Source organism: Pocillopora verrucosa, chromosome 1 (genome assembly GCF_036669915.1).
Source record: "Pocillopora verrucosa isolate sample1 chromosome 1, ASM3666991v2, whole genome shotgun sequence".
Classification (NCBI taxonomy): Eukaryota; Metazoa; Cnidaria; class Anthozoa; order Scleractinia; family Pocilloporidae; genus Pocillopora; species Pocillopora verrucosa.
In genome coordinates this window covers 8341507-8356937 of record NC_089312.1, presented here as the reverse complement: position 1 = coordinate 8356937, position 15431 = coordinate 8341507, and the positions used below count along the sequence as shown (strand labels likewise).

Below are 15431 nucleotides of genomic sequence, written 5' to 3'. Positions count from 1 at the left end.
CTTTTCATAAAAGGTGGTGGTATGCGTAATAAGTGGTTTGGAAAGGTGGTAATCTGAGAGATCCAGATTTAATTCTCTTATTGCACTCGGCCCCATTGTCCCCCCGCGTTCCGAGTTCAGTTTTTCCGCTGTGACTTGTAAAAAACCAGAACATTTAAGTCAAATTGATTTTCAAACAAAACAATATTTAACTACTTATAGAACGGTCGGTCAATACAAGGTATGAAACCATCAGTTTACCAAGAATGTTAGCCACTAGAATACGTGGCTCTGGTAACAACGGGCAGTATGTACAAAGGACAGGAAGGTAATCAACATCACGTGAGTCCGTAAGTTATAAAAAGGTCACCTCAAATTGAACCTCACCAATCTATAAACAGGCCTATTATTATAAACATGGGCAATGTTTCAGTATGAGGGTTTGTTGCTTTTCATTATCGTTAATTATGAGACACTCAGCCAAAGCTGATCTTTTCCAATAAAGTTTCAAAGTGAATCACGTTTGAGGCTAGGGACCACCCCACTCCCTACCCCACTCCCTACCCCCCTCCCCACCCCCCGTCTCCGTTTCACCTTACTGGGGGAGGGTGTGGCTACACGTAGGCTAAAACAAAGATTAAAGAAGTATGTGTGTTCTTACCATCTTTGACTGTGCATTTTGGCTATTACGCACAACATAAACGCCATGTTTGTTCTCAAGAAGGCTACAGCAAGAACAAGAACAAAAAAAAGAAAGCTACTTGTAAGTGAATTCAGATCACCATCGCCAGTAGTTCTCAAACATATGAACCTCAACATGAAAAAAAAAGAGAAGTGAATTTTACTCACGAATTGACTTCCGTCTTGTCTGAGTCAAGTAGCAATGCTGAAGATGGAAGGACTCCCTTCAAATGAGGAGAGAAAATAGACAACAGAAAAGTCGTAAGGAAAATAAAGCTATATCATTAAAACGATGCATGAAGCGGGAATCTATTGCATACACTTTAGGAGAGGCTTTTCGCTTCAGAGGGGTTTCACATTTTCCCATCTTTGACAAGTTCGTTATTTCGAAGTTCATCTAGAGCTAAACTTTTGGCCAAAGCTCTCAGTTGTTTATTAGATTCAATAGACAGAACTGAAGAATTAAAGCTCTCAAGCTCGGACGGGGGGGGCTTTTTAGAGAAGAGCGAAAGCCAATCTTCTACTCAAATGTCTCTCTTCAACGAGACAAAATAAGTCATAAGGCTACAAGTGCCGATATCTTGCTTTCCTATCGTGAGATATGCCCTGCTTTAAAAAGCTTAGTCCGTGCACGATCGAAGCGACTAAAGATGAAATGAACTCATAGATAAACAAAAAAATTGGAGAAGAGATAAATCGTTAAAATATCGAGAATTTCAATCTTCAACAATGATAGAAATGAGACCCACTGAGACGACCATCGTTAAACTATAAGAATCTCAGTTCTAATGCAATGTTTGTTATGTAATCAAGTTTAACTAAAAAATGATATTAACCTTTTGAACGTTGTGCCGTAAAAAAGAAGATTTTGATTTGTAGTATCAGGGAGAATTTTAGGTTCGCGGCACAGAACATAGCATTCAATTAATCATGGAAAATGAAAGTACCAGAAAATAAAAGTAGGAAGCAAAATATTTATCCCAGTAAATGCGAGCTAAATCGTGCTCATTTCTCATCTTTGCAAGCATGCACTTTATTTTAACTTTTTCAATTAAACAGCTCGTTCAGAGTGCCTATGGAAACACAAGCCTATCTAAAAACACAAAATTAAATTTTAGAAACTCACCTCCTTGTGTTTGACTTTAAAGCTCTGTCCTTCAGGGTCACCTCTGTAACAGACAAAGACACTATCAATGCATATATCATCGATAAGGAAATTTACCCTGGATATCTTGTTGCTTTTGCTTACCTTCCGAGCTTTATTGGTTTAAGAAGAGCTGCTGGGCCAGCTTTAGGAGGGGATGGTAAAGTGGACGCAGAGCCTGAAAAGCAAATTTTTTTAGAATTAGTGAAAACTCGCTCTCTCCTGAGCTATTTGTCATTACAAAGGTTTAAAGGGCCAGGGTCAAGACTTTTTAGGTATATTTTGGCGCTACGTACGCAGCAACAGTAACAAAATTAATATACACTTAATTTTACTTGGGTGCATAATTAAAAACAAAGACTGCATCCTCCCTTATGGCCCCAACACACCGCGTAACATCCATAACAACACTGAAAAATACTTTTATTAAAAGGATCAAACAAAAACACCCGTGGAGACTAAATAAAAAAAAAATAGCCTTCCTCCCGCTCATAGAAGGTTACGAAATTTAGCTTCACATGAAAGTACGCCAAGAAAAAGGGGATGGCAAGAGTTGGGCGATGCAAATGACTGGCTTGGAAAGTATCAGCCTATTTACAAGAAAAAAGGTGAAGCAGCCTCTTTTACCTCCGATCTCTAATAGACCAATGCTTAGAATCCCTTAAAAGCAATATGGCCGTAGTTACATTCAAGATCTTTCAGTTAAAGAGACTGCTATCGAATTTCCAGTTTGCCTTTTCCTTTCAACGTAAGAGGAATATGTTACCTCTTTTACCTGTAGGATTTACCATCGCTTTTTGAAGTTGATTAATTACGCCCTCAAGTCTCTGAGTTGTTAGACCTGATGAATCTGATGAACGTCCTGGAAATCTCTCCATTGTTGCTGGGCTTGATTGTCTATGCGATACGGGTGGGAGAGGCAGTGTTGTGGGCTTCGGATCAGAAGTGGGTCTTCCTGCAAATTTTGGTTTCTCCTGTCCTGGAAGGGAAGACAATGGCTTTTGCGATATATCAGAAGGGGAAGGCAAAGGCTTTTGCGATGTATCAAGAGGGGGAGGCAATGGCTTTTGCCGTAGATCAGGAGAAAAAAATGAACAAGAATGAGGGCATCTAGTGCCCGGAAGAGGCGCAGGTCGTCGTTCTCTCGGTTGGAATGCTTGGACACGACTCGGTGGTTTGGATGATATGTCATCGTCGATAGAACAGTATCTGTCGACGTCTTCTGCCCTGTAAAGCAATATACATTTCACAGAAGACTTCAAGATGTTTCAAGAAAATCAGTCTCACGATCTAGTTTGCTTACAGATGATTTATAAAGGAACATGTGAGAGAGCGCGACGCAGAATATGAAGAAAAAATATATCATGTTTGAATAGTTTATTTTGACTAGGATTTTACAGATCTCTAGCGCAGTCAACATAGACTCGATGGTGCATCGTTCATTTATCGTCAGTTCCTGATTACTTAACATACACAACTAAAGCATTTTACTCTTTTACTTCAATGTCGCCTCCGTCACCTACCACGATGAATCACCGCAATACTTTTCCATGTCTCTTGCAATAGCGTCTTGCCATTTCTGTCAAAAATCAAACAGTTGTAATTTTCACCCATAAGAAGAATTGCCAAAGCTAAATTGAATTACATTAACAAATTTATTCCTCAAGGCATACAGGCAGTATCACGGACGGCTAATTCAATTTGATGTCTAAATGAGCTATCGTGGTTTTATTAAGTTGACTCGGTCTGAATTCGAATTGAAATTTCGACATATGAAAACTAATTTGGAGTCTGAAACGGGCCAGAATGTGTGGGTTGGCTTTTGATTGCATCGCATTGTTTTCCTTAAATTGGTAGTTTCAACCTACTGTTTTACAGCTGTGAAAATTCCTGCCTACGTGGCTTGTCCAGGTTTCCATCGAGTTGCGGCAACGTTTCATTATTAAGTTGTCGTTGTTCTTTGTAAGTTTATCGTAATTCCAGCAGCTCAATGGTAATTTTTTGGCATAAAAGTACAGTTCGCTCTAACAATTTAAAATTTTTCAAGTTGTCATGTGTTGAGACAGTTGTGATGGCAACTTAACACTTACCTTCAAATCAAAATCTGTATCCACGGCGAACACCAACGTCTTGACGTCAAATGTATGAATCAGTTTGAAAACCCACGGGTACTTAGATTTTTTAGGGGCATTACACACTCTGAAAGAATATAAAGACAGTTGACTTTTTCCGAACTTCAAGCAATGGAAATACCCAATTTAATTCTTAACCCCTACATCATTAAATTCTTATATAGGTACAGAGGAACCTCGATTTAACGAAGTACCAAGGGACTGCAGAAATTAGTTCGTTATATAGAGGGTTCTTTATAACAAAAAGCTCGTTTCACAAAGTTGCGGAAAAACAACAAAATGTTTCGTTACATCGAGGGATGGTTAATACTTGTTGTTTTGCTTTTTTGTTTGTTTGTTGTTTTGCTTTTTGTTTGTTTGTTTGTTTATTCGTTTGTTTTGTTTTTTGGTGTGACATCGCGCTACCCAGCATTTTAGGATCAAAACGATTACCGTAAATATATAACATTTGCGCTTTAATGTCTGTATGAAGGTACAGTACACTGTACAGGTCTGTACATAGCTACAGCACCTTGTTTTTAAAGCACGAAGGACAAATCTCCGTGGAAGTCACTGGCAAGCGGAGAAAGACAAGGAGGATAAAGCGGATCTCTAGACGTGTCGATGGTGTTGGTGTCGGCATTCATAATGAGCAGTTAACTTTGAAGTTGTTCTATTGCTAAAGATTGAATGATTTTGATTCTTGTTAGTCTGTTTCGCATTTTTCTTTTGTCACGTTTTGACATTTGTCCGTTATTTCGGGGTATATTATACGTTTGAGCTTCTGGGTTGTGTTCTTTATAAGAGGATTACGTTATATCGAGGTTCTGTCCCATACATTTTACTATATCTTTAGCCGGGCTAAAGTCGTTACATCGGAGTTCTACCATACCTGAAGCTGCTGAGAGGGACTGCCTCACAAAAGTTTTGGTCGTCGGAATGTCTAAATAAGTACAGACATCCTTTACTGAGGATCATATAACGCCAGGGCCCTAAAACGAAAAACAATGTTTACATGATTTCTTCGTAGTGGAAGTCGCTATATTTAATAATAGATTCCAAGTTACCTTGCAGCAAATGTAACTACTGTATAACTGGAAAATTTTAATTTGTTCTAGCCTGATATTTTTACTTGAATTGTCGTAGTATTTTTGTCGGCTTACTCTTTTTTTGATTACTGTCATGTGTCTTATACATGACCCTCTAGCTTTGATATACAGGACTACCTGATCTCACGCATTAACTTTAATAGATAAGCTGATTGATTCATTGATTGCGTCTGTTCAGTAATAGATCACCGATGGCGTCAAAATGTGGTAAGAGGAAAAAAGTGGCACATGAGGCGCAACCTGGTGTGTCACTAATTTTCTGACGCATCTTGACGTTTTCTGTGATCTGTTAGCGAAGAAACCCACGGAAACATGAAATCTATTTGTTTTGCATGGTAAAGAAGAAAAAATTGTTAATGATTTCATCAGTGCGTCTGTCCTCCGTCATCGTTTGTAAGAACCAATCAAAACACGTGCATAATTCAGCTCAATCTTACAATAAAAAACATGAGCCGATAGAACTCTTTTCCTTCAAGCATTTCCTCGCTGTATTTTATGCCATTATTCATAAGGATGATGGAGTTTCTTGTGACGTTTCTATTCTAGTTTTGAGACTTTCTCAGGTTATCTTTTCATTTTAATAGTTTGTTTTTCTGTTTGTTTGTACGTTGATTTTTTCTTTTTTTGCATTTTTGTTCTTTTTTTTAAAATGTTTGTGACTTCCAGTACTTACAGTCAAGTGCTTTCACCATCGATCGTATCCCTGTCTCCTCCTTTCTAACCCATCCGAACAACCCGTGGGTATTTCTTAGCAACTCTTGCGCTGAAATGTTAGCAAATGGTTCGACAACTAGTGTGGAATGTGTCATGTTTGCTACCAATTGGTCAGGGCTTTTGCCTATAATAAACACAGTTATTTCATATTAGCTATATTAGCTCAAACGGATAAATATTGCAGTATGCAGTAAGCCCGTCAGATATGAACTTAGTCCATGGTCCAGCTCGCTAATGAGTTACCTGCGGCTCAGTAGGTAGAGCATTCAACCAGGACATCTGATCGAGGTTTGCATCATTCTTCGTTTAATTAAAGATGCTGAATGCTTTCATTTGTTTTTGATCGCTTTCATCATGAAGGTGCAGGACACATAACAGAGCGAGACTTCAAGGTAAGTGTGCCCTAAAGAATAAAGTATCTTGCCCAAGAACAAAACACATTGTCTCAGCCAGGTCTCGAACCCGGGCCTCTCGACACGGAGTCCACTACAGTACACTGATCATTAGGCCACTGCGCCTCCCACAATCTTAAGGAATTACAAGATCAATGCGGATCTAGATAGCGTTACTCAGCATCTTTCAAAATTTTATGTAAACGTTTTAAGGATCATTATCATCATCTCGATCCTTATCATTATCTTGATGCTTGAAAATTTGCTCGAAGATCCTGACAAGAAAATATAAATGAAGATCCCGATAAGATCCTCCAAGAGATTTTTGGGAGATTTCAAGGATCTTGAACTGAAGAATTAGGCAGTAAATAAGATGAAAATCTCCCAGAGATTCCAAGTACGTTATTGTCAGAACGTTTGGACACTCCAGACCTCGGCGGTCTCGGCCAAAAAGGCAACTATATTACATGTATATCATTAATACGTTATTTTTGAAAGCACGCAGTGAAAAATTCTATATTCTTGTAGATTGTAAGCGTGTTTAGCTGAAATTTGCAGCAGCTAGCTACGAGCGGTATGGTAGCGAAAGCGGAACTCTAATAAATTACGTCTGTAAGGAACCCTATTTCCGGTGTCGTTTCAGCCAACAGTTATTTATCAGTTATTTACTTTTTCGTAATAGTCTGATTAGCCTCTTGTCTCTTTTCTATGAAACTTATTTTACGGTGTCATGGCTGTGAAACTTGTAAAGTCACGCAGGGGCTGTTCGTATTTTCTAGAGTTTCGAATGGCACGACTTCCTGTTTACAGAGAAAACGGCTTTAAAGCGTGACAAACCTGAAAATGGGCGTTTAGGTCATTTGAATTCTGAACACTTGTACTCTTGGGAGAATGAAAAATATATCAGAAATAGACCAGGTATAGAGAAGAGCACGTCCTGGTGCTGAAATCAAAAAACTTTCTTTCTTTTTCACACCAAAGCCGCCAACAAAGTGCATTGAAAGTAATAAAGAAATAAATTGCGCGCAGTTGGTTCAAATTATAGAGAGCTTTGTCAACACATGTCACTCAATCTGTCACGCGAACTTAGTGCGTGAATGAGTTTGCAATTCTGGGAAACATCTCTATAGATTCTGGAAACTAGACACGCTGTACACGGCAAATTTTAAAAAAATTCTACTCCCAACATACTGTACATTTCTGCAAGGTGTTAGTTTGAAAAGCGCCTAACATTTATCCAACGGCTTCAACCGCCATCGCCGGAGGAAGAAACTGACCAAGTGCGAACGTATTCAAAATGGCGTCGATTCATCATTTAACCAGGAAGTTTGATCGATTTAAACGACTAACAGCCGATAGTGCGCACTAACTTGAGTAAAAACTGAACAATATTTCCTTGTGTACACATATTACTACGTGCATTCAATATGGCGAAAAAAAATTCAAAAAGATTTTGCATTATCAAACGCACGCCAATCGTTTCGTAATCAGTGGAAGCGTTGCCGTCATAAATTAGCGTATATTACCTGTCTTAGGCAAAGTCATGAAGCGTTATCACTAGGAATAAAAGAAAGCGTCCAAAAGCACCGCGATATCACTCCGCACAGTCGTTCCTTCAAAAAACATTTACTCATGACATTAATTAAGGTCACTCATGAAAGAAGTCAAATCTGGTTGATATCAGCAAACAAAATATGATACGCTCGATTGACTAGAGCTGAAACGGGTGTGTGTCAGTCATTCAATAAAGATATTGAAAGACATTGAAAGATACCCGTCATAAAACAATAACACTCCGAAATCTGCTTGCGTTGTCTTTGGGAAACTTTCGACATGGTTAGCTTTTAACTCAAAAGATAATGGCAAGTTACAAGTACGTTCTTTATATAGCAACATACGAAACTTGTAAAATCAGCACCTCTGGCATCAATGACATTACGTATTCATTAGTATATTCTTCTTTATCTATCCTTTTTATTCCTTTCTCTGGGTTTTGCATTTGGACTGTTAATATTTTCATTTCGTACGTCAGGTCATAAAAGTGGCCGCAATATATTGCCAAACATCCAAACCCTATTTTTAGAAAATGTGGCGTGATGACGTAGTGTTCTTCTTCTGTAAACCTTGTCAGTTGTTTTCGTCTCCAGATTTCCAAAGGGAAGCTTGAGTTGTTATCGTCATTTCACAAATCCTCCATACATTCTCAGCAGTTAAGGTAAACGCATTACTTCATAACACAGAGCTGGTTGAAGAGGCAGCCATGCGAGAATTGACTCGGCTGCTTTGGTTCTCACGAGGACAAAACAACTACTCTCTCTGCATACGTAATGATATGAAGCCGGAGACTGGAAATTTTCTCTTCAAACAAATCTGCTCTGCTAACTTAAAAAAAGTTCAATAAATGGAATGATTTCCAATTAATCTTGTGATGAAAACGATAGATCCGTTCTTTATTTAATTTTTATCAAGAGATGAAAGCACTCCATTCGGTTGAATGCTCAAACAATTAGAAACAAAGTCAATTACAACGTGATTATAGCGTGATATAAGCAAAATTCACCCACGAAACTTGTCAATTTCTAGTTGGCAAACTCCTTGGACATGGAGGGTTACACTTGATAACTAATTAAATTAGCGGCGGTAAACCTAGCCCAAACTTAAAGCTCGGATATTCACGTTTTGGTCTTAACTAGCAAGAGACTGGTAGTGAAATAAGTCGAGCAACACGGCGAACTTGTGACTTACGCACAGGAACTGATTCATTGTACTAACTGACTTACCACAGCTATTTTTCATTGCGTGGATTCAACAACAAGATTCACATTGGAAAGCAAAACTTTAATAGACAATGGCCGCTCAAATGATTGCAGATGCACAGCAAATAACTCACGGTAGGCTAAAGATCATTTAAATGTGTTTATTTTTCGAGTGGTGCTTAGTTTACTTATCTTATCCACTTTCTGAGAGGAAAAGAAACAAATTGCTCAGATCAACAAAAACATGGGTCTAAAAAAGAAGTGTTCTCAGATGTATTTATTTAAGACTGCTTTTTCTGCGAAGTAAGTTTAAAGGCGACATGAAAATAAATGAAAGGTAAAGGCAAAGAAAGAAATTGCGAGAACTTAACAACCAAACGGTTGTGCTTTGGTAAGTTTGAGCACATCGATTTTATTTGTTACCTTGTGCTTGATCACTTCAAAGAACGATCGAGATCCTTCGACAATCTCCGGTAAAATGTTCCATAGGATAAATTAGAGCCACTGGGCATTCTCATGGAAAATCCTGAGATTTCAATCTTGATATTTCATGGAATACACGGCGAACTGAAGGTATTGCATAACAGCCATGTACGTGAAATTGGCCTATAATTATTTGGATGAATAAGGATTTTGCTAGTATATCAGTGGTACGAGTTTGGAGTAAAAATTTCAATGCCACTCTTCGAACCAAAAGTTCATCAATTTCCCCAATCGCTCTCTTAGATACTTCAATGCTTCAATCTGGTATGTCAGAATTTAATACTAGATACTAGTCTCCAGAATACGAGTTATTACAATAATTTTTATCGTTATTATGATTATTATTAGTTATTTACATTTTTTAAAACGGAGTGCTTAAAGAGTAAGGTACCTGAACAAAGGCCGTTACTGACTTCCGTCTGGTGAAGCAATGTGGACTTTTCTGTTGCACCCCCACAATCTTCAGACTTCTCTATATGAAAAACATGTGACATTAATTAATGACGTTAATTATTTAATTAGTTATGTAGTGTTTTATAGGTTTGGGGTTTAAGTAGCCGCTGTTACATAATTTGCTAAACGAGCCCATAAAGGTTTGATACATCTCCCGATGCCACGAATCAATATTTCGCATTGCAGTGAGTTACGTTTTTGTGGGAAAATTAACCCTGGCGATGGCTAAGGGAGAAGGATGCCTGAAAGTTAACTAAAAAATATTTCTGACTATTTTGGCTAAACTAATTGGGAGGCTTGTGACCACGGTGCGACGGAATGCCCTATTGGTATAGCATTGGATGATCTCTGCTAAGCTTACTTCCATACCGTTTGGAGTGATGCTGATCATTTTGTCAATGAGAGATTCACACTGTTTTTTCCAACTGTACTTTTTTTGATAGAAGTCTCGCAGTTTTTCACACTCTTCAAGTCGACTGCTTCTGTCGTTGTTGCAGAATTCCTCAATTGCTTTGGCCCACTGATCTGGATCATCTGAATCAATCACAAAATTCCGGCCAAATGGTACTTTCATCAAAGCTTCTCCAAATCCTGATTTTCGACTCACAAGAATAGGCAGACCAGCTGACAAGGCTTCAAGACCCGTTAACCCGAAGCCTTCAGTTCTCGACGGCATAACCACAAGGTCTGCTTCGCAAAATACCTTTTTCACATCTTCCCGGCAATCCAAAAACGGACGTACCCTCAGCTGGGTGGGAAGGATATCAAAATCGAGGAAACGTGTTCGTGTCTCTTCAAGTTTTCCCTTCGCAGCACCAACAAATAACAGAATACAATGACTCGACTTAGCCACAGCTCGAGCTGCTATGTCGAAACCTTTTAATTTAAAGTCCTCCGAATCTCCACGACCAAAACACAAGACTTTACAAACTTCTCGTTTGTCTAGAGCTTGTTTCAATTCAGAGAATTCTGCCATAATTCCAGGAGTAAACTCGAAGAAATATTGCTCTTCCTTGCACGAGGCGAGATAAGAATGAAACGCTTTGTACAATTTGGGGCCAACTGGTACAACGAGGTCAGCTAGTTCGCAAAGTTCCACCTCTGTTTCATGCTTTTTCTGAGCATTCGAAATTGGATTAGTATATTCTTTATATATCCCTAGTTCCTCAGGGTCTGTATGGACAACATGAATCCATTTACATTTGTGGTACTTCCTTATGATTTGTGCCTGATGGCCAAGTTTGGCGCCATGTCCAACCACAACGTCGATTTGCAAATCCTTTGGTGGAAAGCTGAGCCAGTCCAGTTCATCGAAGCCGGGCCACTTTTCTGCCTTTATAAGTTCTATTTTGCAACTTTGAGCTGCTTTCTTGTCCTCTTCATTGCAACTTAGAACAAAGTAACTGACCTTAACTCTTGGGTTCTTTGCAATGTTCATTGCTAATTCCCTGTTTAACGTGGAGAGGCCTCCTTTGCTTGATCCCCATTCAGATGCCAGGAAAGTAACTCTAAGACTTCTTGATGATGGGTGCTGTCTGCTGTCATTGTTTTCCTCCTTGAAATAGAATAAAAGCTGTTTAAAATATTTCACAGGACCTCCTTAATGTTAGGGGCCTGATTTTAAAGGATGTCTTCTTTATAAGACTTAGAGGGCAAAGCAGTTGTTTAACAAGCAGTTGTTTAACAAACATGTCCTGCGTAAATACATTACTACAGATCTCAATTTGCACTTTTCTGCTCGTAAATTGTAGTAAACTTTGGTGAATCAACCACGCGGGTCTCGTAAACTCAAGAAATTCTTACATTTTTCGCTTCGTTTTTCGAACGGTGAATATTATTTTTAATGATCGATATGTCCCAAGCGTATCGTTCAACAGCAGATTTTAAATGTAACATTGAACGATTTCAGAATTTTCATCAAATACCTTCGCAATATTCTGGCCGATAATTTTAGCATGCTTGATATACTACGTGGTCTGGTACATGTGAGAAGTTCGTACGTTTTAAGATTTTTATCAGCAAATTTTCAATTCTTTGAATAAAGCTTTGGTCTCGAAATAGTTTTTAATCGTTTTTTTCCTCAGTCGTTTAGTCATAGCTTTCGGATAGATCACGATTACCTGGCAAACCCGACACAATAATGATAAAACTGTTTCTTCAAGCTCAAGTTGTGTCCGCTATGTTGTAAAAGAATTGTTTCTCAAAAAGCTAGAGTTGCTGGAGGCTGCGCCGTATGCTTCTCTCGTGCTCTGTAAACTTCCCGCTTGCATCCATAACTCGATTTACGCACATTAAAAAAGGAACAAGATTTTATAAACTCTTGGCAAGAACCAATTCTTTAATTGACTTTGAATGACTCTGAATGTCGCAGAACGTTTGAGAGGTCCTAGGAAAAACCAATCTTCTCACATGCGAACGAGAGAAACCGAAAACTTTTTGTTACACAGGTCAGTCTCTGAAGTATTATCTAGGTCAGATTCAAATGACACGGGCCTCTGCAACAATTCCTTAAATCAGGTATCAAGCCATGAGTTTTCGAATAAGTCAGTTTGGCTTGGGCCGTCACTTCGTCACACTTGATCAATCATGGGTTCTGTTCAGACATAGCAACACGAAAAGGCGAACAAAGAGTTAACGAAGCCTGACGGCAGATTGTGGTAAAGCTTCACTGGTAAATATAGTATTATTGAGTGTTAACATTCCCAAAAGCGTTGTTCGATAGAGGATCTTGGTTTAATCATACAACTTCAGAAATTCGCACTTTTCTGCCCGTAAAATTGTAGTAAACTTTGGTGAATCAACCACGCAGGTCTCGTGAACGCAACTGGAATTCGTAAATTTTTTGCTTCGTTTTTTGGACGTGATTATTATTTTTAATTGTCGATATGTCCTAAATGCATTGTTCAGCAGCAGAATTTAATTCTAAAATTGAACAATTTCAGAACTTTTATCAAAAACTACGCAATGTTCTCGCCAAACTTCCTACGTGCATCCATAACACGATTTAAAAAAGCCCATTAAAAAAGAACAAGAGATTATAAATTCTTGGCAAGAAAGAAATAGTAATTTAACATGACCGCCTTTCTGGTTGTTTTGTCACACAGGTCGGTTTCTAAAGCATTATCTAGGTCAGATCTAGGGCCATTTTTGGCCCTGCAACCATCCTTAAATTATGTATCAAGCCATGAGTGTTCGAATTGGTGATTCAGCTTCGATCGTCACTTCGTCACACTTGATTAAGAACGAGTTCTAGTCGGGTTCTGTTCAGGCACAGATCAACACGGAAAGGCAAACAAATAGTAATTGAAGTCCGGTTGCAGATTGTTGTAAAGCTTTCTTTCGCAACTTTCACTGGTAATTTCTCCATGGAATGGGTTAAAAAAAAGGTTCCGACTAAAAAATTCGACACTGACAGATATTGATAGAAAGCCTAAGCCCAAGTACAAGTCAGTGATACATACATCCAAAACATTTTCAAATCATGACAAGGGGGCAAATCGGAAAAGATTTTGACACTTTCGTCAGACAAAGTCTACTTAAAATCTAATATTCCTACCTCCATTGTTTGCTGTGTACTCTTCCGCTTTCACAAATACGTTTTCCCTAATCTGAATGCTTATCAATCTATAAACAGCCGACTGGGGGACTGGTAATGAGACAACCAAAGTAACAAGAAGAGGAGTGGGGCTGAATATAAATAGCGGCCCAAGGAAGAGAGGAGGTCAGAGGTTGCTAAGTCAAGTCTAAGGCTTTTCCTTCGCCGTTGTATCAATACGTTTTCTGCGTGACCATTGAAGGTGGCGTTGTGTCCACTCCTAAGAGACGATGATCTAATTACATTGACGCCTACGTTGTCTCTTTGATTTTCTCCTAGACTGACATAGCAGAACAGTCCACGGCACAGCGAGGTGCAAGATTTTTGAAGAGTATGTTTCTGTCAAAACGGCAAGGATGGAATTGAAAATACCGGTGGGAGAAAAGATTCACACCGAATCTCAGCGCTTCCTTGTGGGCAAGTTAATTATTACCTTGCAATGATGATGATGCAAAATCTACGATTTTAGTTGAAGTATTTGAGATAAAGATTTTTCGGAGTCCACCCTCTTCCTTACCCCGCCTCTGCTTTCAATACGATTGTAAATGAGAATGCATTTGCTAGACATTTATATCAGCCCACAGTACAGGTAACAGAGGGACATGGAGGAGATATCAAAACGGAAATATGGCGTTATTTCAATATGTCAAAAAGATTTAAAATAGGGCTGATTATTAAAATATAAAATAACTTAAAACACATTTCTCTGATTACGTAAAGTAATTATGTATTTGTTACGAATTCATATTCTTAAAACAGTTCAGGAGAATGATCATCGAACACGTTTTGAAGACAAAAAACAAATGATCAAAAAGTAACAGATGTGAGATTTTATTTGACGCGGTTAAATTTCAAGGAAAGCTGTTTCAAGGTAAATCATCTGTTGGTATCAAACATCTGTATGCATCAAGTTAGTTACAAAAGAAATACAATAAAAATTACTTTCATTCTATCCACATAACGAGCAACATGTTGACGAAAATACAATAAAATATAGCCATAGAGTCTCATTTCCAACAACATGCACTGCCTATTGGTTCGACGTTGTCATTGGTGTTTTATGTGCAGGAAAATTGGGACCAGCCCATCCACTAAAATAAAATCTTTCTACATCAAAGTCCTATGTTTCAAAAGTTGTCAGCAGATCTTTCTCGCAATTTGTGAGATTCTATTAACATCATAATCCTTCTACTACATTTGTCTGATTTCAAAATGTAAAGTTAAAATTATATACTTGCTACGAGTAGCATAAACTGTCCATGCAAAACAATACGTTCAATACCGAAACAGTAAGAAGATCTAGTATTAAAAAGAAATCTGGCCGTTTTTCATTTCGTGAAGACATGAAATTTTTCCAAGCATCACCACAGGGGAAATACTTCTCTTAATTCCTTGGCAGTAGAAGGCCCCTATCTTGATGTAAATGTATGTTAAGGAGTATTCCGCTTTAAAAAATCAACAAAATTACACAAGACGATTCAGCGAGTCGCACATTTCCCAAATATTTCATTTTAAAATGCTAGGTAAAGGAATTGACAACATAATGAGTCGTAAGGGGTACATCCCCAGTTCGGGGATTTTGTCCAAAGCCTCGAATCGCTTAAGACTGAATTTGCAATAATTTTTGTAAGAAATTATGGTCCAACCTAGGCAAAATATCACCCGTTTGATAACACCCCACAAGATTAAATAGCAACACCAACAACTATCGTGATGAATTTTAAAGATGAAAGATTTGGCTGACTCTGATTGGTTAATCCACGGTCCTCTATCTGATGTCAGCCTCAAGTCCATATAGGTATATTTATAAGCGCTGTAAGTTTCACGTCACATCTTGGTAAAGTGAAGTCGTAAAAGTGTTTTATTAGCTTCACGATTGTTTAGCATCGCACGCCACCAGGATCTAAGGAGTAGCCTTTCTGCAAAATAAAAACTACCCAAATAGGTAAGGGTGTCATTGTGGATTGTAAATCCAAACTGCCATACGGTTAAGAATTTATATGGAAACAAGCGT

At 38.4% G+C, this 15431-nt stretch overlaps 1 protein-coding gene across 1 annotated transcript in view; it reads right to left on the bottom strand.

The window, feature by feature from the left end:
- The window catches only part of LOC136281063 (uncharacterized), a 22114-nt gene extending 8655 nt beyond the window's left edge, over positions 1 to 13459 (bottom strand). The window contains exons 1-12 of the mRNA XM_066167273.1: positions 13379 to 13459; positions 10192 to 11377; positions 9761 to 9841; positions 5698 to 5862; positions 4808 to 4907; positions 3895 to 4003; positions 3328 to 3383; positions 2580 to 3031; positions 1910 to 1982; positions 1787 to 1829; positions 829 to 884; positions 641 to 704 (exon numbers count right to left, since the gene is read on the bottom strand). Of these exons, the coding sequence (XP_066023370.1) occupies positions 641 to 704; positions 829 to 884; positions 1787 to 1829; positions 1910 to 1982; positions 2580 to 3031; positions 3328 to 3383; positions 3895 to 4003; positions 4808 to 4907; positions 5698 to 5862; positions 9761 to 9841; positions 10192 to 11377; positions 13379 to 13384 (2391 nt within the window). The 5' untranslated portion in view covers positions 13385 to 13459. The remainder of the gene's footprint in view (positions 1 to 640; positions 705 to 828; positions 885 to 1786; positions 1830 to 1909; positions 1983 to 2579; positions 3032 to 3327; positions 3384 to 3894; positions 4004 to 4807; positions 4908 to 5697; positions 5863 to 9760; positions 9842 to 10191; positions 11378 to 13378) is intronic.
- Between the last annotated feature and the right edge of the window lie 1972 nt (positions 13460 to 15431).